A 25,212-nucleotide genomic window follows, 5' to 3' on the forward strand; every position below is an offset into this window, starting at 1 on the left:
CTGTCTCTCTGTGTCTCTGTCTCTCTGTGTCTCTGTCTCTCTGTCTCTCTGTGTCTCTGTCTCTCTGTGTCTCTGTCTCTCTGTGTCTCTGTCTCTCTGTATCTCTGTCTCTCTGTGTCTCTGTCTCTCTGTGTCTCTGTCTCTCTGTGTCTCTGTCTCTCTGTGTCTCTGTCTCTCTGTGTCTCTGTCTGTCTCTGTCTCTCTGTCTGTCTCTGTCTCTCTGTCTGTCTCTGTCTCTCTGTCTGTCTCTGTCTCTCTGTCTGTCTCTGTCTCTCTGTCTGTCTCTGTCTCTCTGTCTGTCTCTGTCTCTCTGTCTGTCTCTGTCTCTGTCTCTGTCTCTGTCTCTCTGTCTCTGTCTCTGTCTCTCTGTCTCTGTCTCTGTCTCTGTCTCTGTCTCTGTGTCTCTGTCTCTGTCTCTGTGTCTCTGTCTCTGTCTCTGTGACTCTGTCTCTGTGCCTCTGTGTCTCTGTCTCTCTGTGTCTCTGTCTCTCTGTGTCTCTGTCTCTCTGTCTCTCTGTGTCTCTGTCTCTCTGTGTCTCTGTCTCTCTGTGTCTCTGTGTCTCTGTGTCTCTGTCTCTCTGTGTCTCTGTCTCTCTGTGTCTCTGTGTCTCTGTCTCTCTGTGTCTCTGTCTCTCTGTGTCTCTGTCTCTCTGTGTCTCTGTCTCTCTGTGTCTCTGTCTCTCTGTGTCTCTGTCTCTCTGTCTCTGTCTCTGTCTCTGTCTGTCTCTCTGTCTCTCTGTCTCTCTCTCTCTCTCTCTCTCTCTCTCTCTCTCTCTCTCTCTCTCTCTCTCTCTCTCTCTCTCTCTCTCTCTCTCTCTCTCTCTCTCTCTGTGTGTCTCTGTCTCTCTCTCTCTCTCTCTCTCTCTCAAAAAAAAAAGATCAATTGCTCTGTTGAATAACTTACAGTTCTATCCTCATTACCCCACACGTGTGAAGCGAAAAGTGGGGTTAAGCAAATGGTTATGTCTTTGCAGAGCTATCACGTGCAGCCTGCGGCTGCTGGTTGCATCATTTTCTGCGAGCGTGGCAGTGCCACTGCAGTGCCTTCTATTACCAGTACACTGTTACTCATTTTACCGACCTCGGAAGGATAACACGCTGAGTCAACCCCACTTGGTGTTGATTCAACGGCCGGGGGCTTGAACTCGAGACCCTTAGATCTTTAGCCAGCCACCTTAACCGCTAAGCCAACACCAGGCTCATTGTCCTGTATGAAGAACATAAATCAAAGTTTTTATTTTCTTGAGTTATTAAGATCAAGAAACTTGCCTTTAATAATAATGAGATAAACTTGATCCAAGAATGTGATCGTTATGATAATGATGACTTCGATAAGAATGAGTTGATGGACATGATCGGTACATACCTATAATGGTGGAATCTTCTTTTACCCCCCCCCCACCCCCGACACACAAGCCATGCCCTCTTGCTGTATATACTGACATAAAATGGTGTGTATTTGTCTGTTCCCCTTAGTAAGAACAATTTAAGTAGGATTTTTAAAGGCCAATCTTTTAATATGACCGTGTTCGCTACGACCTATTTTATGAGGATAAAAAAAACTCAAACTTTTTCCAAAAGAGTAATTACATCTCTTCTATTGGAACTACAGACTGAGACTTGCAAACTGAGCCTCAAGAACGGTGTACAGAAGGTATTTTTTATAAAATAACAATACAAGGTACAGGGAGGTGAAATTCGCTGCACGTGATGTGCGACGCGCACAGAGTAAAATGAGTGTGCATTTACTTATGTAGGATGTGTAATAAATAAAGAAGATGTAAGCACACCTGAGGTCCTGAGGTTGTACAGTCAAAATGAAATGTCCCAGAAGATACCAGAATATTAAGAAAATGGGGGAACATTTGTGGATATAGTGTTTTAAAATAACGCTTCTTGCTGCAAAACATCATATCTTCCAGCCTAATAAAATAACTCCAACCCATCATTTTTGTCGGGCCTTTATTCTAGTTTTGATATATTGTTACGAATTTGGAAGCCTTGTGCACACAGACAGACAGCCGTCCCCGTAGCTTAGTTATTTCAATAAGTGTGTGTTTCTAGTTTGGGCCCCCTACCTGTGTCTAATGGGAATTACATACATGCGCTGCGAAGCTATTTTGATAGTTAGGATTTTTATAACAACAACACCGACGACATCTGCCTTCGCTTCCTTCCATCATCCTCCACCGGCACCATTGCACGCGTGTGTGTCAGCACGTACGTGGGCGGAGTTCACGAAGATCTGACGTCTCTCTCGTCCAATCCGGGGGGTGCGAGCGAGGTGGCCGTAAGTCGGTCAAAGGGCGCAGGGCGGGCTCCAAGAGAAGCAAAGCCTCTTTGGGGGCGGGGAATTGAGACTCCCCGACACGCCCCCCCCCCCCGACCAATCATGGAGAGACGACTGATTTCCCTGGCGAATGAGGTGCGCGGAGGGGTGAGACGCGTTCCCCCCGCCCCGACGGGGGGGGGGGGCGAGAAGAAATAGACCAGACGGCGCTGTGTTGCGGGGTCGTCTGGTCGTCTGGTCTCGTGTCGTCGCTGGCGCTGGTCTGGTCGCATCTCGACGCGGCTGGTCTCGTTCGTCCTGGTTCGCTCGTCTCATCGAAGACCGCATGAGGCGGGAAGGTCCCTTTCATTTCTTTTGGGTGTGCATCTGTCTGTGAGCCCGTCTTTAAGTAGGAACTGTTAAGTGCTTTTTGCCTTGTACATACTGCATTTCGTTTCGTCGGATAACTCTGCCCTTTATGTGTTCCCCTCCCCACCTATTGTAAATAAATATCCATTTGTTGAATGTATCAGATCGTTTCTGTGTTTTCTTCATTGGTTTAACATGGTGCGTGTTGGGGAATTAAAAAGGCCATTGTTGCCTTAGTTGTGTGCATTTGGACCGACGGGACCTCAGTAACCATTCGCTCAGGTTACGCACGGTTCGAGCACGGAAACGACTCGTCCCGTTTGAGCTCCGTCGAGGGTGTGAATACTCTGTAGTTGGCCACGTGGGCCTCTAGGTTTTTTGAAGTTTGGCAAATAACCCTGTACCACATGGTTGATTTATTGACGATTCACGGTCCTGTAAGGGACCCGTACCCTCGGAGTTATCCGAGGGTGACGATCTCGATTCCGGGTGTTCGGTGGAGCCGACCGTACTGCTCCACCTCGCAGTCGTACTCGCAGCTGATAGCCGGCCCGCAACAATATTGCATGGTTCTTGGAAGTATGATGAAGGCGATTTGTTTTTTTATTTTTCAAGTATATGATTCAATTTAAAGAAAGGTTTGAAGGTGGATAAATAAATTGATTCTGGGTTTTACCGAGCATCTATTACACCACCCTATCCCACATGTTCTGTCGTACGTGTCCATTATGACATCCTTCAAAACAGCAAGTTTCCTGTTTGGAATGATTTTCAATTTAATTTGACTGCCAGGCAGACAGACAGGATACAAATATCATCTCACTCCTCTGCGCATGTGTGAATGGGTCAAATTCAGAGCCATTGTATGGTAAAACCAAACGCTTGTCTTCATATTCATGTTCAGAATATAACATTCAATTTAAATAAATTGTTCCTTGTTCATAAACTGATAAGACAGATAGATGGATGGATGGACAGACATCCAATTGCTTAACCCCGCTTTTCGCTTCGCGTGCACGGATTAATAAGGGATCGGTTGCATTCGAAATACTTCTCGACCTATCCTCTGTTTTCGATATGGTTGGCCACAGCATGGTACTTCAGTGTTCAGTCCTGCTCTAATTTTTCCCAGATTGGAGCTTTCCTGTAAACATTTTTGATTGTTCATCAGACCTTCATCTTTTCATCAGTTTTTCGCATGGATTTGTTCTTGGTCAACTTTTTTTTCTGTTTCACCTGCTTCTCTTTAGTACAATTTTACAGAATTCCGATATCTCTTTTTGCTGTCATGCTGATGATAACCATATCTACTTATCTATAGAACCTCATGAAGTGCCGTCTTCAGCAGCTCTGAAATTCAAATGTAGATGCCGATGAACGTTCTCAAAGTCGATGCTGCCAAGACTGACGTTCACTGCTTTCAGAAAGTATTCACACCCCCTTGCCCTTTTCACATTTTGTTGTTGCAACCTGAATTTAAAATGGGTTAAATTGAGATTTTTTTTGTCATTGATCTGTAGATAATAAATACCTCACAATGTCAGTGGAATTATTATTATTTTTTTATTTATTTTATTTTATTTTTCTTACAAATCTATTTCAAATGAGAAGTTGAAATGTGTTGCGTCTAAGTATTCAACCCCCTGAGTCAATACTTTGTAGAAGTGCCTTTGGCAGTGATTACAGCTTCGAGTCTTCTTGGGTACGTCTGTATCAGCTTTGCACATCTGAATTTGGGGATTTTCTCCCATTCTTCCTTGCAGATTTGCTCAAGCTCTGTCAAGTTGGATGGGGAGTGTCGTTGAGCAGCAATCTTCAAGTCTTTCCACAGATTCTCAATGGGATTCAAGTCTGGACTTTGGCTGGGCCGCTCAAGGACATTCATGTTCTTCTTCTGAAGCCATTCCAGTGTTGCTTTGACTGGATGCTTGGGGCCATTGTTCTGTGGGAACATAAATCTTTGCTGCAGTCTCAGGTCTTTTGCACTCTGAAGCAGGTTCTCCTCAAGTATTTGCCTGTATTTGGCTCCATTCATTGTTCTCTCTATCCTTACAAGTCTCCCAGTCCCTGCCACTGAAAAGCATCCCCATCGCATGATACTGCCACCACCATGATTCATGAAAGGGATGGTGTTAGATGGGTGATTAGCTGTGCTCGGTTTCTGACAGACTTAGCACCTTACATTCAGGCTAGAGTTCAATTTTCGTCTCATCAGACCACAGCATATTTTTCCTCATGCTTTCTCTTTCACGTGCCTTTTTTGCAAACTCCAGGCGTGCTGTCACGTGCTTTTTTTTCCACAGTGGCTTCCATCTAACCTCTCTCCTATAATGTCTAGATTTGTGAAGTGCTGCAGAGATTGTTGTCCTTCTGGCAGGTTCTGTCAGAGTGGTCATTGGGTTCTTGGTCACCTCCCTGTCCAAGGTCCTTCTTGCCCAGTTGCTCAGTTTGGTCGGATGGCCAGCTCTAGGAAGTCTAGATAGTTCCAATTTCTCTCCATTTTCTAATGATGGAGCTCACTGTGCTCTTAGGCACTTTCAACATTCTAGAAATTGTTTTATACCCTTCCCCAGATCTATACCTCCTCACAATTCTATCTTTAAGTTCTACGGACAGTTCCTTGGACTTCATGGTGGAGTTACTGCTCTGACGTGCACTGTCAACTGTGAACCTGATATATATATATATATATATATATATATATATATATATATATATATATATATATATATATATATATATATATATATTTCAATTGAATTGGCCACAGGTGAACTCAAATCAATTGAGTTGTTGATTGATCAAAGGAAATTGGATGCACCTGAGCTCAATTTGGAATGTCATAGCAAAGGGGTTGAATACTTATTGACTCAAGACATTTCAGCTTTTCATTTTTAATTAATTTGTGAAATTTTCTTTTTTTTTAATGTTTTCACTTTGTCATTACGGGGTATTTTGAGTGGATCGGTGGCAAATTTTAATTGAATCCATTTTAAGTTCAGGTTTAAGTTTAATTAACACAAGAAAATGTGTAAAAGTCAAGGGGTGTGAATACTTTCTGAAGGCACTGAACACTGGTCCTTGGACCGTCATGTGCCGGGCAAAAAGCATCTAATACCAAATAGTGAAACTTGGGGATCACCACCGGGTCTCTGCTATTATAGTTTCCAACCTTGTAAATATGGACCCTACTCTTGGAGGATTTCCCCACTGCTAAAATCTGTACATATATTTTCTTGTATCTGCACAAGACCACCCAATTCCGCTCCTGCTTGAAACGGACATTGACTGAAGCTGGTAATGGTCTTTTAACATCATGCTTGGATGACTGCAACTCACTGTTAGCAGATTTAACTGATTATTTTCTCAAGCCATCTATATATTACGAACTCTCATCATGTATGTATGTTTCCAAAATACAGCCAAAACGGTACACGATAGCATGAAAATTTTAGGGCCACCTTACTCACCATTCTTATGTGGTGTGCAGTATCAAGTTTCGTTAAAATCCGGCAACGAAAAAAATTATGAAAAAATCAATTCCCGATTCAGTCAAGTACTCTTCGGGAGAATTTCTTCAATGCAAACTACCTCAGCGGTATAGTTCACTGGAGCTATCTTTTAAATTATTATTATTTACTAGCCGAAACCCCGTCACAGACAGATTCCGTTCCATGAGCCCAATATGACAACCAGTGGCGGCTCTCGTAAGAGCCGGATCCAAGTCGATGTACTCCATGGCCTTACCTAATGAGGCCTCCAAAACGTCCTTGTACACGACATTTTTGGTGTACACTACTCCTTGTGAAGAAGTCCCCTGATTTGAGCATGTGTCTACTTTGACGTACACCATGTCAAAACTTCTTCTTTCAGTCCAGGTAACAGTACCAAGAAAAACGTGACGCGACCGCTAGGAGGAGCACAAAATTGGTCCTTCAGTATTGATCTATAGATTTTTTTTGAAATGATTTTTTTTTATCAACCGCAGTCACAACGGGAACCCAATGGGTTCACGGGTCGTCTAGTTTCAACTAATGCAGTATATATGGTGTCCAGGCTTGTAAGTTTGATCACCTCCTTGCAATCCTTAAGGTGCTCTGCTGGCTCCGTGGACAACAATTTGTTGTTGTCACACGTTGTTGTTGGACCTTTTCCTCACTGACATTTATCAAGAACAAATACAGATCACGGCTCATTAGAGTTGAGGATGATCTTCGTGTTGCAGTCTCCAGTTTAAAACCAATAATACAGCTGCTTTGTTCAAAGAAACAGGCCCAGCCATCCCACTAAAATGAGTAAGTGAATACTATCTGACAATACAAGCCTGTGCCTTTACAGATGTAACTGTTAAAAAAAGAATTATTGTGTGTTATTGTGAGTCACTATTATCTGAATTATTGTGTTCATTTATTTTGAGTCAGTATTATCTGAATTATTGTGAGTCAGTATTATCTGAATTATTGTGTTCAATCTGAAAAAAAGAAACTAAAAACCCATTGAGAATCGTTGTTATAAAGGGGAAAATGCAAAATGAGATGAATGATAATAGGCTACAAGCCTACAACAGGCATAACTGTTATAAGAACTGTGAATGAACTGAGAATAATAAGCCTGTAGGGACACTGAAAGGTGTTTGCACTGTGCTTAAAGCTGTTTTTCAGGCCCAGCTACATGAGAATGAATGACAATAGCCTATTGCCATCAGCTTGGAAAGCAGTCCTGTTGCCTCCTTCACAATGAGTTGTGCTGTCGGATCTTGAATAAAATTTAAAACTGTACTTAAAGCCAAATTGATTTAGTTTTTGTTTTGTTGTTTTGTTTTTAGGATATTTTTGGTCAGTAATGCAAGGTTTGTGTACGTCTGGTAGCTGTCATGTGTGATAGTAACCTCTGTCTGCGGCAGAGGGTCGCTCAATCTTCCAGTCTGTGTCCCGTGTATAAATAGGCTACATACCACTCTTTGCAATTACAGAAGCCTTTTTTATGAATGTGGCTGGCTGTTTGTACTGTGTTATACATCAGAGTGTAAATAATTAATTTGTGATGCCAGTTTAGTTTAGTTTAGTTTAGTTCTGTTTAGTTTTAACAGCTGGCAGTACCTGGGCGTTGACCAATGTGCTCCAAGCACTGTGGATTTTTTTTTATGCGCTCCGTGACATCACTGCAGTGTTTCAAGGGTGAGTCGGGAGGGGGGTCGCGAACCCCAACTTACATTTTTTGGGGGGTCGCGGCTCCATAAGGTTGAAAACCACTGGTCTAACCGACCGTGGACGCCAATATCTCAACCGCGTAACGTTGGGTCTATTTGTCTATAACCAATTTACCTAATTAACTACGCGATTTCGACTACCGGGGAAACCACGCCCTCAGCATGTCTTGCTCGAACTGGGTCACTCTACCGACTGCGGTAGAGTTCCAACTACCGACTACCAACTCCGGTCCGTGTGCAGCCGAGCAGAAACTGCCAAAGCCGTGCCGGCTGGAATGAACGGATTATTGGGGATGATACTCCGCTTATACTCAGACCCGGACCATGCTAGACCAATGTAAGAGGGGACAGAAACTGACTGGGAACATTTCCAACAAATTTATTAACAGTTAATAAAGACAAAGGCAAGGCTTGACACGAATATGCAAGCAGGGAAATATTTACAATAAGCAAAAACACTTACTCAGTTCTACTTAAAGACAGGCACACACGCAGACACACACACACAAAAAGAAAAACCCCAGTCTTTATTTGACCCTCGCAGCCGTAAAGAGAGACAAGCTGGGGTCAGAGTTCGGTGGGTACCTGGTCGTCGGAGGGAAAGCATGCTCTGTAGTGCGGCACCTGCCAAAAGTTGTCGGTTTGGTCCCAGTCGCACGTGCGGGACTCGTGGCTCGTGGCAGAGCTCGCGTGGCGAATAGTCGGGGTCCACAGAGCTCCTCTCCCCGTAACAGCCACCGTGAAGAACGAACCAGACTGCTCACAGCCACCGTGAAAAATAAACTGCCTGACCCAACTACCGTGAAAACTTCTGGTCCAACCACCATGAAAACTCCTCTCTACCGAACTCTCCGCTGAGGATGGCGTAACTTTTATGGACCTCCCTCAGCGGGGAGGGGCCTTGGTGAAACTGACGTCACTTCGCCCCGATTGGACGGGGCTTCCATGGGTCCGCCCTTTCTTGGTGGGGTTTCGGGCATACCGGGAAGCCCGCCCACTCCACACATGCGGACTCGCCCAAAAAGGTACTTCACAAACATTTTGCCTCGAAACAGAGTCGCCGGTTAGGCGGGTGAAGCGCTTGTTCAGTGGTGTTGTCGGTTTTTTGTTGGATGGTCTTGCATGGTTTGTTGGATGGTCTTAGATGGTAAAGATTTAATAACCTAACTAAAAGAAGTCGCAACGCAAGTTTTTGATTCTCCCACAAGACAAAAGGAAAGGGATCTGACTACACATGTACTTAACGGGATAACTGACTTTTGGGACCTGTATGTTTAATGCAAATGGTTTCCAGATCCATAACAATGTATATATATATATATATATATATATATATATATATATATATATATATATATATATATATATATATATGTATGTGTATATATATATATATATATGTATGTATGTGTATATATATATATTTATTTATTGATGCGGATCCGGGGTGGTGGGATTCTCACCCGATCCTCGGCTCCACACTCACCTCACCACCACCATCTCCGGGGTTTATAACGCCGGCCGGCTCAGCACAGGCCTCGGGTCACATGCCTTCAATCGCGATACCAACGTAATCCTTGTACCTTGCCAGTTGGGGAAATAGAACCCTTGGATACAGACTGGTTGTGTCAGATGCCAAGCGTTTTCTGCCAGTCTGTAACCATTTTGGTCTTATATGCCAATCTCGCGGCTCGTTCCTCGACGCGACACGAATTAATCCATTGCGGCAACTTCATACGAATTAACCAGATTTATTGGGGAGCATCGGGGATCACAACACAAGCAAAATTCACGACAATGGTTTTATTAACAATCCTCAACCCGTTCTTAACTAGGGAATCACGGTCTACAGGTTTTGAGGGGGTCGCTACCAAAATATGCCATATACAACACGTGCAGACAAAGACAAACAGCATGCATGCAAGACAAGACATAGTACTTGGTGAGGTTGCATGGACGAGAGGACAGTGTCAAAAAGCACGAATGTCGCTCGCAACAGGCGGATGTCCACGGATTCGAACTCCCAGCTTGAACCAAACCACGTGGCAAAATGGCGCTTGTCCTTTTGTCGCAGACCTCACGCATGCGGTCTCCGCGCGCTCTGGCCCGCGCAATGTCGACGGCACAAGTTCGCCAGATCAACGATGGGCCTCAGCAGATCTCTCTCCAGGGTTCAGCATACAAATCCAGGCCTGGCCCGTTCACAAGATAAGGCTCCAATCGAGGTGCCGGACTCCGCAGGCGGATTGACAACCGTGTCCAGCCGTGAGGTGAGTAAGTACGGAGGCTCCGCGTCTCCTCTCCTGCCTTCCTCCCTCGAAGCACGACCTCCGCTTCGTCCTCTCAGATCCTCTCTCTGTCGAATCACCTTTTCTTTCTGATGGCAGACTTGACCCTCAGGTTCAGCGTGCTCTCCCGGCCGAGTCACCACTGCCTTTCCTTTTCTTTCTCGCCTCGAAGCCGGCTGCCATCCCTCTCACGCCAGAATCCTCGACGTGCAGGTCAGTTCAGCGTCTCTCCCGGCAGATCCAACACTGTGCCTCCTTCGTTCGCTCGCTTCGAAGCAACTCCGAGCACGCCTCGAGAACCCGACTGTTCTTCACACACGAGGACGCCTTCTCTCAGCGACTCCATTTTCCAAACTGAGAACTCCTTTTTCCTTTCGTTTCTCTTTCGCTCGCTCGCCTCTCTCGGCGAAACCGACAAAACTCCTCCCCCTTCGCGTCACTTCCTCCCTCTTGCCACACTCGGCCACACCTCCTCAGCTGGCTGGGAGGGGCCTATCCCGGGATGGGGTAGGAATAAGAGGGATCTCTTGTTTCACCACCTCTGCACGAACATAAAAACAGTCTCTTCCACCTCCCTACACACACATAACGTACACTTTACCAAACAACCTAGCTGTACATGCATTTAATGGGGGAACTGAGCTAATCCTATATTTAGTAGTCCAATAAGGGCCATTTCCGTAACTATATATATATATATATATATATATATATATATATATATATATATATATATATATATATATATATATATATATAATTATACACACACTGTAAACCCTCGCCGTCCGTGAGGGTTATGTTCCTCTAAACTTCTGCGAACAGTTTATTACATGCAAGTCAATGAGATACTTTCCAGCCTCCCAAAATAAGTCCAAAAATCATAAATTAATTTTAAAAAAATGACTTTAATTGAACAAGCTGGGAGGCGACGGTGGTTCGCGGGCATTATTGAACAATGCCACAATAGGTACAATTGAGTTTGAGGAAGCTTGCCGTAAAAACCTATCTCTTCTGTAAAAATTGACCAAATCAAATCAGATTTTTTTTATATGTTGTACTTATGGACATTACGCACAGCTTCTAATTTTTTTTCGTGAGACATTAAACATTGCCACTGGAGTTCATGCACACACCACCATCAACGTTGATACAGCACATGCTGTCGGAGCCAAAATATTGAAATCTATGGATGGGAAAACACCTGCCGAGTTCACATTTAAAAGGAAAGACTAAGTTGTCACCCTCGGCATGAAGTCATCTGTCAAGATTGATGGAGAGCAAGTCCAGGTTGACCCACAACTCCTCTTCCAGAGACTGATCACTGTTGCACAGACAGCAGAAGAACTGGAGTCGGCCTTCAAATATGAACTGTGCAGCTATCCACCAGCCCTCTTTGATTCCTCTCTTCAGCTCCGAGAAGCACACAATGACAAGCCAGTCTTTGCTGATGCCATCTGGGATCTTCTTGGATCCGATGTCCCAGCCGATATCCCCAATGATGTGCAACATTATGTTTTGGATGGCGGGGCACTTGTTCAACGCATTCCATGGTCTCGTGGATCTACATACAGAGACATATGCCACCAGTACACTGATTATGTAACGAAGAAGTACGGAGATGCCATAGTCGTGTTTGATGGTGATGAGAGTACCAACACAAAGGACATGACACACCAGAGACGGTCTAAAGGGAATGCTGGCACGACTGTGACATTTACAGCTGATATGTGTCTCACAATGAAGAAAGAACAGTTTCTTGCCATTCGGCAGAATAAACAGCGATTCATTTTTATGTTGAGTGAAGAGCTTCAGAAGAAGAACTGTGAGACACACCATGCCTCAGGGGATGCTGATCTCCTGATTGTAATGAAGGCCGTGCAGCCTGCTACTGTCACCAACACTGTGTTAGTTGGTGATGACACAGACCTCCTCATCCTCCTATGCTACCATGCAAGCTTAGAATCCCATGACCTCTTCTTTTGTCCCGAGCCAAAGAAGAACACGAAGAAGCCTCGCATCTGGAACATCAAGGCTACAAAGAAAATGATTGGTACAGACATATACAAGCACATAATGTTTCTACATGCAGTTCTTGGGTGCGACACGACATCTCGTCTTCATGGGATTTGAAAGGGAGCTTCCCTCAAAAAGTTCAAAGCAAACAACACATTCCATGAGCAGGCCAAGGTTTTTGATACATATCCAGCTTCCGTATGTGATGTGTCAGATGCAGGAGAAAAAACATTGGTAATAATCTACAACGGAAAGTCAACTGACACCCTGGACACCCTCCGGTATCAGCGGTACTGGGACAAGGTGGCTTGGAGCTCCTCTCACGTGCAACCACAGACATTACCACCAACATCAGAAGCAGCAAAGTATCACAGCCTGCGCGTGTATCTGCAAGTCCAAGAATGGAAGGGATGTGCAGATGAACTTCTTCCGACAGACTGGGGTTGGCAGAAGTGTGACGAGGGTTTTGTGCCACTTCAGACATCAATAGCTCCAGCTCCTGAAAAGATGTTACGTGTCATTAGGTGCAGCTGCCAGGCTGAATGTAGCACCATGAGATGCACATGCAAGAAGCACAACATTGAGTGCACTCCAGCTTGTGGAAACTGCAGGGGCTCTGGCTGCACAAACACTCCATGTGACAATGATGAGGATGATGACGACATTGTCGAGTTCTAACTTTAATACGCTTGATTTTTCTCAACATGTATAGTAAGTTTATAATGGTTGTAGTTTCTGAGTTTAATTCGAATTTTCATTTTCATTTCGAAACCTTCGTCAGGCAGATGTGATTGCCCCGAGTGGAATTGTGAATTCTGTCATGTTTCAATGATTTACACAATTTAATTGTATTGCCATAGACTTGATTTCATCTTGTGTCTTCAACGTTTCTTATTTTTTTTGTCCTGGAGCCAAAATCAGTATCAGGTAAATTTTTTTTTTTCGGGACAAAAAATTGACATTTTTGGACATTTATAATATTTATTTTACCCTCAATACATTTCACTTTTTTATAATTATTCTTGTACATCACTATACTGACCATAACTAGAAACAATTAGAATGCAGAAAAACATATATTTACATCTTAAAATATCAATCTTTACAATTTTCTCATTTTCCCCGAAGCCGGGTGGCAGCCATATTGGATATCCATGATTTCAGGACTTTCCCCCCCGGAGGATCCGTTAAGACATTTTTCTGTCACTGAGGACATATCCAGGAATCAAAATCTATTGAGTTTGCTTTTGTTGCAATTTGTGGGAGGTCATCTGACATTTTGACTACTAATGTAGAAAAGATAGAAAACCAGAGAATTGTCTGAGGAGGTCAGACAAGATTGTAGCCAAGCATGCATAATCTCAAGGCTGCAACTGCATCTCCAGAGACCTTGATGTTCCTGTGTCCACCGTACGCAATGTTATCAGGAAGTTTAAGGCCCATGGTACTGTAGCCAACCTCCCTGGATGTGGCTGCAAGAGAAAACTTCATCAAAGATTGCAGCGAAGGATTGTTCGAACGGTGGAGAAAGCACCTCGATCAACTGCCATACAGATTCAAGCTGACGTTCAGACACAAGGTACGACAGTTTCAACTCGCACCATCTGTTGCCAACTCAATGAAAGGGGATTCTATGGTCGGAGACCCAGGAGGACCTCACTGCAGACAGACAGACATAAGAAAGCCCGAATGGAGTTTGCCAAAACACACCTGAACAAGCCAAAATCCTTCTGGGAGAATGTCCTGTGGACAGATGAGACATATTAGAGCTTTTTGGTAAAGCACATCTCTGTTTATAGGAAATAAAAATGAAGCCTTCAAAGAAAAGAACACCTTCCCGACAGTCAAACATAGAGGAGGTTCAGTCATGTTTTGGGGTTGCTGTGCTGCGTCTGGCATTTGGTGCCTTGAATGTGTGCGTGGCATCATGAAATCAGGAGATTATGAAGGCATTTTGGAGCGCAATATTCAACCCATTGTCAGAAAGCTGGGTCTCCGTCGAAGGTCGTTGGTCTTGCAGCAGGACAATGACTCCAAACACAGTTCAAAAAGCACCCAGGAATGGTTCAAGACAAAATGCTGGACTGTTCTGAAGTGGCCAGCAATGAGTCCAGATGTAAATCCCATTGAACACCTGTGGGGAGATCTGAAAACAGCAATTGGGAGAAGGCACCCTTCAAATCTGGGAGAACTTTATCAGTTTGCTCAAGACGAGTGGGCCAAACCGCCATTAGTGAGGTGTAGGAAGCTCATTCATGGCTATCGGAAGTGCTTGACTGCAGTTAATTTGTCCAAAGGTTGTGCTTCCAAACATTGAGTCTCGGGTGTGAATAATTTTGTCAATGGCATTTCTTTTTATTTTCTGATTTAAAAAGATATATTAAGTTCTAAATCAAAAAACAAAGGTCATGTAATATTAACAGTGAAATAAAGAATTGTGGAGACAAAAAACTTTTGTCAATTTCAGCTTACTTTAAGGGAAAATTGTGAATTTTCTTTTTAAAAAGTGCAAGGGTGCCAATATGTTTGGCCAAGACTGTACAGTGTACATGTACAAAAATAAGACAATTGTCAATCAAGCATTTAAAAAAAAAATATGCTACTCAACTGGAGAACTCGCTGCCTTTTAAACTCTGTGCAACCTCAACAATCACTGTTTATAAAATCTCTTAAATTTCAGTCTTTTTACAGTTGCTTATTCTTGCCTTTTCCTTCTTTCTAAAGCACTTTGTGATTTTGCTTCTGACTCGAGCTTCATCCAAGAAATTGATTCATTGATTCATTGATTTATTAATCAGGACTGTGGGGATGCCGGCTGGTGGGAAGGTGAAATCCAAGGACGCCGAGGGGTTTTTCCTGATAACTTTGTAAAAGTCATTTCTTCTGAGGTTGATCGTGAGGTGAGATGACCAGGGAATTATAAAAATGAAAATATCGCACAATCCAGCATGCGATTAATCTTCTTTCAAGTTCGGGTTCAATGTTTGACAGACTTTTCATTTTGCCGACAGAGACCAAAGAAGCCTCCACCACCAGCTATTTCTAACAAACCGATGCCAAGTGAGTACCATCTCACTCTGCTCGTTGCCAAGCACATCAAAAATGCAGTGCAATGCACACTTGAACACACCATGTAACTTGAAGTAGAGCTCGGCAGAGATAGTTGGTGTGGCAATGTTACCGCATAATTATCCAGGTAATGATGCATGTTGTTTCATCATTTCTTTTTACCCTCTTGAACATCTGCATTTCTGTGTTTGTTTTTCCTTCCTCCTGCAAAATTCCTTATTTTCTTCTTGTTTTTTTTTTCTTCCTCTCTTTCAAAGCCTTTTGTTCCTGTTGGTTAACTTCATTTCATCCTCCTCTTTGCCAAGCTTGTTGTCATTGCTTTCTTTTTTCTGAAGCAGCTTCCTCTTCATTTCTTTTGATTCCTCCATGACAGCCTTGGTATTTCTTCAGCAGCCTCCTTATAATTACTTCCTTTACCATTTCCTCTATTGGAGCGGCTTCCTCATCTTGATCCTCTAAGGCGGCCTCCTCATCTCGACCCTAATAGGCTGCGGCGTCCTCATCTCGACCCCCCATTGGGTGTCGGCGTCCTCCTCTCGACCCCATTGGGCGTCGGCGTCCTCCTCTCGACCCCATTGGGCGGCGTCCTCCTCTCGACCCCATTGGGCGTCGCCCTCCTCGCCATCTCGTCCCCATTGGGCGTCGCCCTCCTCCCCATCTCGTCCCCATTGGGCGTCGCCCTCGTCCCCATCTCGTCCCCATTGGGCATCGCCCTCGTCCCCATCTCGTCCCCATTGGGCGTTGCCCTCGTCCCCATCTCGTCCCCATTGGGCGTCGCCCTCGTCCCCATCTCGTCCCCATTGGGCGTCGCCCTCGTCCCCATCTCGTCCCCATTGGGTGTCGCCCTCCTCCCCATCTCGTCCCCATTGGGCGTCACCCTCCTCCCCATCTCGTCCCCATTGGGCGTCGCCCTCGTCCCCATCTCGTCCCCATTGGGCGTCGCCCTCCTCCCCATATCGTCCCCATTGGGCGTCGCCCTCCTCCCCATATCGTCCCCATTGGGCGTCGCCCTCCTCCCCATCTCAGCCCCATTCGGCATCGCCCTCCTCCCCATATCGTCCCCATTGGGCGTCGCCCTCCTCCCCATCTCGTCCCCATTGGGCGTCGCCCTCCTCCCCATATCGTCCCCATTGGGCGTCGCCCGCCTGCCCATCTCGTCCCCATTGGGCGTCGCCCTCCTCCCCATCTCGTCCCCATTGGGGGTCGCCCGCCTCCCCATGTCGTCCGCATTGGGCGTCGCCCTCCACCCCCGCTCGTCCCCATTGGGCGTCGCCCTCCTCCCCATCTCGTCCCCATTGGGCGTCGCCCTCCTCCCCATCTCGTCCCCATTGGGCGTCGCCCTCCTCCCCATCTCGTCCCCATTGGGCGTCGCCCTCCTCCCCATCTCGTCCCCATTGGGCGTCGCCCTCCTCCCCATCTCGTCCCCATTGGGCGTCGCCCTCCTCCCCATCTCGTCCCCATTGGGCGTCGCCCTCCTCCCCATTGGGCGTCGCCCTCCTCCCCATTGGGCGTCGCCCTCCTCCCCATCTCGTCCCCATTGGGCGTCGCCCTCCTCCCCATCTCGTCCCCATTGGGCGTCGCCCTCCTCCCCATCTCGTCCCCATGAGCCGTCGCCCCCGTCCTCGTCGCTCTTCGGCAGTGGCGGGCTCCAAAATGATTCTGCTTTCTCTCTGTTATGCATTCTGGATTTTGCAACACACATTGTCATTTTTTTTTTTTTTTTTTTGTAATCTCGATTTTCATTGCCTTGCTTTTCCACTCCTCCATTCTCCTTCCCTCTTTGTTTTGAAACCATGAACAAAACCAGCATCTAAAGTTGATATGCTGGCAACTGACAAGAAAGAGCAGAAGACAACAACCGATACTTCCACAAAGGCTGAAGGTGAATTGGAATGGCCTGTTGAGTTACTCATCTTCTTTGAGAGCTCTCGTATCCAATTTCCATTATGTTTGAGAGCACAGTCTGCCTTTATTCTGTTACAAACTTTACAAAATGCATGCAAAACTTTTCTCATCGGCCTCTCCCTCTCCATCTTCATGCCTAATCCAAGGACAAGAATTATTTTGCTCAAAATTGTACAATTCCCTGACGATGTACGGTATTTGGACACAGGTAATTCTAGAATTGTGTAGAAAATGTATTTTCAATGCTGATTAAATTTGTGATTAATTCTGTAATCCTTTCTCTGCTGTTGCTGTTAGTGCCAGAGGAGAAACCACGTGAAATGATTGGAAGACACCCTGAACTGCCAAGCAAACCCTGTGCGCCTGCGATCCCGCCGAAGCCCACAGCAAGCAAAGGTGGTTCTCTGCCTCGAGGAAGCGTCACGTCTTCAAACAAACGTGGAGATAGACCTTCACCTGGAAGGTAACAATGTGCTTTCTGACATCTGTTCTCCCATCGCTCGTGCATTCGCACACCCAAACCCCCCCCCCCTCCATTGCTAACACGTTTGCCCACACTCATGCTTGCCTTCACCTCCGACACCTGCTCCTAAATGTTGCATACTCTCTGTGGCTCTGTTCCTTGATGACTTTGTGAAATTGTCTGTTTCCCCATGCACCTTTCTCGTGGAAATTATCTTCATTTCCATATATTGTCTTTGGTTTACCGTACTGCAGAACGAATGATGTTCGACCTGACCACATCAGCTTGGGAGTGTTCAAGGCTGAAGATGCTGATTCAGCAGAGAAAACCTCTGGTGCAGATAAAGTTTAATTTGTTGTACGATTCATTGATGCTCCAAGCTCCCTCGTTTACTTTTTTTGTGCGATATTTAGTCTTGTTTCTTGTTTTGCTGCATTTTTCTTCTTGCTGTAGACATGCCAGTTGGGTTTGAGACTGTAGTGTCATCTCCAGAGAAGCTGAGTCATCCCACCACACAGCGACCTCGGCACCCAGGACGTCGTCCACCCAGCCAGTTCCCAGGAAACGTAATGGTAAGTCGGATGAAAGAGCCGAGTTGGTGAAGCAATCAAAGGGGTACAAAGTGTTAATGTTTGTGTGGCATTGGCCTTTTGCTGTTCATGTGCTTTTGTGTTGTTTTTTTTTTTATCCATGTTTTATTTGAAATATAAACCAGCTAAAAAGCCGTGTTCGCCGCCACTCAGGAATTAAGTCTTGTTTGTTTACTGCTTTCATTTTAAGGACCGGGTTTTGATACTAAAGCATAGTGTCTTTCTGTTTGTTTGTGCATTTTTCTTAACTTAACCGAAGTCGGCACCTTGACTACGTATGAATGTTTCCCAACCAGTTCAAGCACATTCACAAATGGTTAATATTCATGTGATTTGTTTCCTTTTCCTCCTGTAAAGTTGTACCTGATTGTTGATGTTTTGATTTTTACCCTTCCCTCCCACCCCCCCACATCTTTTTTATCGATATACATTTGATGCACCATGTTTCAGTGGGAAGCCGGTGAATCATCCCCGACAAATTCCCCATCTCCACAACCTGAAACACCAAACGGCGAACCTCCAGAGAGTTCAGTGACTAACACGCCTTTGAATGACAACACAGATGGGAGTGAAAACCGGACCCGCAACTCTCGCTTTATAGCCGACCAGCGCCGCAGCCTAAAAAGCCCTCCAGGGATGCGCGGCGGAGCAGTGCCAGTATTCCCAATGGGAAACAATTCAAAGCCTGAGGTTTTGAAGAAGATCGGGGTCGAAGGCGGTCCAGCGGGACTGGAAGAAATCCGGGTTCAACTCCAAGAAGTTAAGGAGCAGCTTGACACGATGAAGTCACAGCACAGGTAAGCAAAAGGTCCTGCGGAGGGAACTGAATTATGACTGGAACATTTATGATGGATCTCTTACCTCCTTTCAGCCATTTGACGGTTTGCACCAAATTTGATTTCTGATCGGCCAAAGCAATTTATTGCTTAATTTCCTGTGTTGGGTGACTCTTGTAGGCGGGACATAGTGCTCCTCACAAATGAACTGGAAGAAGAAAAGAAATGCAGGGTCTCCTTGCAGGTAATGCTCTACACATTTTGCACCACTATGAGGAATGAATTAATGTGGGTTTCATTCAAACTGCCTAACAAGTGTTGTGTGCACAAGGTGCAGTGAGTTCTAATAAGGGTATTATTGCTCTCAACCCCTCCTCCCCCCCCCCCAGCGAGTCAAATGTCATGCCACCTTCAATGGGAACCGAAATGCTCAGGCCAACTCAACACTAATCTCTCCCTTGATACCGTACAAAATAGATATGGTGTCTCTTTCCGATTTTATAAAGTAGATCAATTTGCAATTAAAAGACAATCTTTTTCTTCTTCACGATTAGCCAAGACGTCTCACCATGCCTGGTGTTGGCTAAATGGTTAGGGTGGTGGGCTTTGGATCCAAGGGTCCTGAGTTCAAATCCCGCTCAACTGTTGAATTAATACCAGGTGGCGTTAACTCGGCCTGTCGTCCTTCCGAGGTAGGCAAAATGAGTGCCAGCGTGCTGGTGTACTGTGTCGGAGTGGCGACCCGTCCAGGATTGTGCCCAATAGCCAAGGAGACTGCTTAAGCAGCACCAACGCTCTGCACAGAGTATGGTCCCAATCTCCTCTTCGTCATCACCATGGTGCTCCCGTGTTGTTTATGGGTTTCATCGCGGTACAATTTAACTCAAACGGTGAATAATTTTCGAATTTCTACAAATATGCTTCGTCTATGCATTCTTCGTGCTTGTATGGTAATACAAACCAAGATGGTTTCATGCTACACCAATGACTGAAAGATCCGAAGGTTACCAGAAATTGGATTAGGTTTGTCCGAAATACACGAGTTTGGATGGGACCTACGCAATATTCGGTTTTGTGCTCGGAACATGTTACAGAGTACTGTTATGAAACAACAGAGATGGCTTGGTCTTGTTATCCACCACATTGAGAGAGGAAGCCACACCCACGATTACACAGAAATCGCTGAAAACTGTAACACCATCACTACTCTGCTGCAGGCATATGCACACAGACAAGTTGACTTATTAAGTAGAAGAAAAAAAACAACTGTGGCTCGAAACTAACACAATCTCGACCTTGATACCAGCATATGTACACGGATGATTTGAGCGGTGCATCAAACGCCTGTTGCTATTGCCTGGCAGTGACCACAACAGCACCTGAAAATAATTATCTATAAACACAAATTTCTACACATCAAATGAACCACCATCTTTTTTTATTTTTTTATTTTTTTTTTGTATACCTTGGTCGAGGCTCGTATGAGAGCTAACACACAACTCACAGCAAGGAGGCATGAGACAAGAGGGGCGGGAGTGGAAGGGACAAAATATTGGGGAACAGACACATTAGGTGAACTGTGGAAGGGAGAGGGATGGGGATGGGACGGGGAACATGGCGAAGAGAAGATGGACATTACAGGGACTTTCAGGAAGGAAAGCAGGAGAATTGAAGGAAGTGGGCTTGGGTGGATTATCAGGGGTAGAAAAGATCGAAGATTTGGATGGGGGAAGATAAGAGGTGGTGGTGAACAGCTGTTTTGAAAGCCTGGAGGGAAGAATGGGAAAGAATAGAGTGAGGAAGTTTATTCCAAAGGCGGGAAAAAAGAGGAATGAAAGAGTGAAGATGAGCAGTGATTCGTGATTTTGGTAGTTTTACCAGAAGGGGGTTGTTGGCGGACCTTGAGCGCCCTGTGGAAATGTGGTGGGGACAAATCGCAGAGAGAGCAGGGGGGGCAAGGCTGGAGAGGAGTCGGTAGAAGACAGAAAGACCACCGACCAACCTGCAGTGATTGAGTGAGAGGCCCAAAGACTCGGCTTCATTGCGGGAGATGCCGATGATCTTAAATGCCCTGGTTTCGACAGCGTGAAGCCGAGAAAGGTGGGAGGCAGGAGCACCAGCCCAGAGGGGAGAGCAGTACTCCATCAGGCTACGGACAAAAGCTTTGTAAGTGGTCAGGAGCTCAAGAGGGCCGAGGAAGGACTTTGCACGACAGAGGATTCCCAGTCGGCGACTGGCTTTTGAGGCGAGGTTGGAAATGTGACTTTCCCAGGAAAGGTCATGGCAGATAGTGAGACCCAGAAGCTTGAAAGAAAAGACTTCTTCCAGAGGATTCTTGAGAAAGTGGATGGGGGGGTTTTGTAAACGGTCCTTTCGAAGAGACATAGTGAGAGTGTGAGATTTGTCTGGATTGAAAGACATGTTCCACATGTTGGACCAGTTTGTGATTTTATCCAGATCTGCAGTGAGCGAAGAAGCTGCTGCTTGCCGGTCTGAGGGATGACAGATGGTACGGCAGAGGGTGGAGTCGTCGGCAAAGAGAAATAGAGGATTTTCCAGAGAGTCCGAGAGATCATTGATGAAAACCAGAAAAAGAACAGGGCCCAGAACGCTACCTTGAGGAACTCCAGCCTGCACAGGAAGAGGGGATGAAAGAACTCCATTTAGGGCCACACGTTGACTGCGACAGGAGAGGAAGTCTGCGAGCCATGAGTGGAGATGGCCTTGAATACCATAGGAAGAGAGTTTGGTGAGTAGGGCAGGGTGCCAGACTGTGTCAAAAGCACGTGATATGTCCAGGGATACGGCTCGGATTTCCTGTCTGGCATTGAGGACCTCCATCCATTGATGGGAGAGCAGAAGCAGCATATCTAGGGTAGAGTGACCTGGTCTGAAACCAAATTGATGATTGGAAATCAAGCCATTGGAGAAGAGAAAGGATTTATAGTGGAGATAAATAGATTTATATCTATTTATAGTGGAGAGAAAGTATGTGTGTATGTATCATCGACTCCTCCGAGATTTGACCTCAGACGCTAAATCACTTTCAGGGTCTCCCCTCCCTCCCCTCCACCATCTCCCCATCAACCATCACCCTATAATACGCACCACCATCCCACACCCCTCCTCCCCTCCACAATATCCTCTACCATCCCTCCTCCCTCCACCATCCCACCCCCTCCACAATATCCTCCACCACCCCCTCCACGACATCCTCCACCATCCCACCACCCGCCCTCCGCGACATCCTCCACCATCCCACCACCCGCCCTCCGCGCCCTCCGCGGGAAAACACTTTTTCTATTATTTAGTGGTCAAACTTTAACTTGAAGAAAATTTGAGCATTTACCTCAGGAAGCATCGTTCGGCCAACCGTTTTCTCGAGGTATATCAACACGTTCTCCATGGTTTGTCCTTGCGCTTTATGGATCGTCATACCAAAACTTGACTGATACGGGAATTGATTTTTAAATAATTTTTAATCGTGTACCGTTTTGGCTGTATTTCAGGAACATACATACATCGAGATATACAAGATATAGATAAGAATATCCAAAGATTTGGATCCCTTCTCATTGTTGTCCTCATCCTGCCTTTCCTTTTTCTTTTTTTCTTTTATGTTTCCTTGTAGTTTACAGCTTTACATGCGAATTTTTTTTGATTATGTTTATACAGTATATATATTTTTTATTTTTTATTTTTTTTTGAGTTGAGTACTGCTCTTATCTGTTTTGCAGGCTGAGGTACAGAAGTTGAAGAAGCAGCTACAGGGGAAGTGAAAATGGTTCTTCCAGCTACTCCATTGCTGCTTCTGTCGTGCCACCTTATTCAGGCCATGACTGCAGTGTTGTCATTTACCGCCCCTTTGTACATACATTAACCTCTCCTTTATGGTTTTATTTTTTTTGTTTGTTTAATGCTTGCTTATCAAACTTTTTCTCTCTTCCTCACAGCACATTCTAGATTGCCATATGTATATAAATACCATGTTTTGTTTTTCATTTTTCCAATCTGGGGGGGAGGGGGTGGGGGAAGGGGAAAATGATTTATATATTATATAAATGTATAAAAATGGAGCGTTGGTGGGCTGGTGTATCTCTTTGTTGACGCATGCGTTCCCACCTATGTACATACCACTTCCTCTTCGTTCTGCAAACCATAGAGCCTTGACTCACTCACCCACTGCTCTTCTCACTCCTACATTTCTTTACCCTCATTTTCCCTCCACCCCTCCACCTCCTGCTGCTACTCTGCACCTTTGGTTTGCACTGAAGCTTATTCTAAAGTCTGGAGGAATTGGGCTCTTCTGGTTGAGGTAGGCTTGGTTGCTTTGTGGGAGGCATTTAAAAAGGGACAGCATATCGTAGGGCTGCTTGGTTGTGGGGTTATGTGAGAAAAGCATGACTGGGGTGAGAGAGGGTGTGGCTGGGGTTCTTGAATGGGATGAGCAGATTTGAATCTATTTCCAGCTGCTTTTATTCAGAAAATGCTTGGTTAGTGTATTTTTTTTTAATTTAAAGTGTTTTCATTCTTTCATTTCCAGCTTGTTCTTTATGAAGTTGCAGATTGAGGGAGGTGTTAATGGTTGCTTCGTAATGGTGCATTTACCCTGGTTACAGGTGTGAACCACTTACCCTGCCAGTGATCTTGAATGCTTGGCTTGGCCCAAAAATTAAGCTTCATTGTCCTCTGTCATCCAGAATTCCCTCCCCTTAAGGTGAAGCAGTCGGTCTTCTCGCACCATTCTTGAACCTCATGGGTATCATGTTTTTTGAAACCTTACCCTGTTACCTTGGCAGCATTTGTAAAAGCCAGTGTGAAGACCTTTAGATTACTGTTTTCATCTTTGCTGCTGCCATACTCGCCATTATATTTCTCACCCAATAAACCTTTACAGAAGTGTTATGAGCAGCAAGAACAGATGTTGATAACATTGGTTTTGCTCTCACCGTTCACTTTTGATAAGTTGTTAAACATGGCCAGTGCCTTTCCCAAGTACTGTATTTCTTTTTGTATTGTTCATTAACTGAACAAGGCTTTTCAGAGTAACGAGGCAACAAATGCTCGTTTATCTATGCCAGCTTTTGTTTGAGTCATCGGACCATGCTCTGAGGGGTTGCGTGAGATGCTGGTCTAACGTTGCTGCTTATCCCTGCTCTCCACTTTCCTGATCTTTTTTTTTTAATTATCATCTATTTTTTTTTTTTTTTTTGTATCTACCAAGCTTTACAATTCTGTTTTCATCCCAACCTCCTCTTGAGTTAGTTATAGCCAATGGGCAGTTAATTAAATGCATTTATTTTACCTTGCATTTTAATTTTTTATCAGATAATTATGATGCAACTAACTCTGTGGGATTGCCAAAATTGGTTTTGTTTGATTCCAACAATATGAAAATGGTAGATACTTCCTTCCAATTGGTATTGTGACCTCGTGTTGAGTGTGTTTCTTTTGACAGGAATTGAACCAAATTTCTGCTGAGCGCTTTGTTTATTACGATTATCTTAATTTGACGGCCCAATGCAAGACAATCGTGCTGTTTTGCCATGAATTACCGATCATCATGTGAATGATGTCAGCTTTGTGGTACCCTGAAACTTCCTTCATAAAATTGCATTTCTTGTTTGATTCCAAATCCTTCCTGAAACAATTGTAATGAAACTTATTCTCACAGGGAAAATCAAGTCTTAAGCTTTCCTGGGAATGTGAAAGAGAAGACGGTACATTCCACATCAGTTACTTTTTATTTTTTCTATTATTATTATTCAGATCAATGTGTAGCAGAAGTTTGCAGCTGTTTTGTTGAATTAATTTGTTTTTAATTACTACTTCTGATGTCCACTCTTAATATGGCTTCGATCAAATCATGACCAACAAAATCATTTTTGGGGGGGGAGGGGGGGAGAAAAAAAATCGAATATGATTTCTGTCCATTCCACACATTTTGACAAGTTGCTCTTTCGGTTTGTGAATTGTGTTGATCTATTGTTGCTTACCGACATAAATGGATCACGATCACCCTTCCTGCAAGACATCCTTCTCTGTGACATTCTGAGCTCATGACAAACCTTTTGCCTTTCCTTTGGATGTGGGTAATGATTTTCAAACTTCTATTTTTCAAAAAAATAAAATATAATCTATGTATGCCCTCTTCATGTGTGACAAATTTTTATAAATCCTGTGTTTGTACCTTTCTGGGCATGGATGATCACCTCATTCTTTGTCGGTTGTAATGAGCATCCCACCACTGACACCATT

The 25,212-nt window shown here is 44.8% G+C and overlaps 1 protein-coding gene across 7 annotated transcripts in view; it reads left to right on the forward strand.

The window, feature by feature from the left end:
- LOC147034245 (SH3 domain-containing kinase-binding protein 1-like) overlaps window positions 1–25,098 on the forward strand; it is a 148,975-nt gene extending 123,877 nt beyond the window's left edge. For 6 of the 7 annotated variants that reach the window (XM_085879244.1, XM_085879254.1, XM_085879251.1 and 3 more), the window contains 9 exons: window positions 14,950–15,051; window positions 15,163–15,211; window positions 17,028–17,102; window positions 17,423–17,588; window positions 17,843–17,922; window positions 18,042–18,160; window positions 18,629–18,975; window positions 19,135–19,198; window positions 22,692–25,098. In XM_085879244.1, the coding sequence (XP_085735370.1) occupies window positions 14,950–15,051; window positions 15,163–15,211; window positions 17,028–17,102; window positions 17,423–17,588; window positions 17,843–17,922; window positions 18,042–18,160; window positions 18,629–18,975; window positions 19,135–19,198; window positions 22,692–22,733 (1,044 nt within the window). In that variant the 3' untranslated portion in view covers window positions 22,734–25,098. The remainder of the gene's footprint in view (window positions 1–14,949; window positions 15,052–15,162; window positions 15,212–17,027; window positions 17,103–17,422; window positions 17,589–17,842; window positions 17,923–18,041; window positions 18,161–18,628; window positions 18,976–19,134; window positions 19,199–22,691) is intronic. The other variant, XM_085879267.1, reaches the window with a different exon arrangement.
- Window positions 25,099–25,212: the final 114 nt, after the last annotated feature.

The sequence above is a fragment of the Eptatretus burgeri genome, chromosome 1 (genome assembly GCF_056783735.1).
Source record: "Eptatretus burgeri isolate ZD-2024b chromosome 1, Ebu_testis_v1, whole genome shotgun sequence".
Taxonomy (NCBI): Eukaryota; Metazoa; Chordata; class Myxini; order Myxiniformes; family Myxinidae; genus Eptatretus; species Eptatretus burgeri.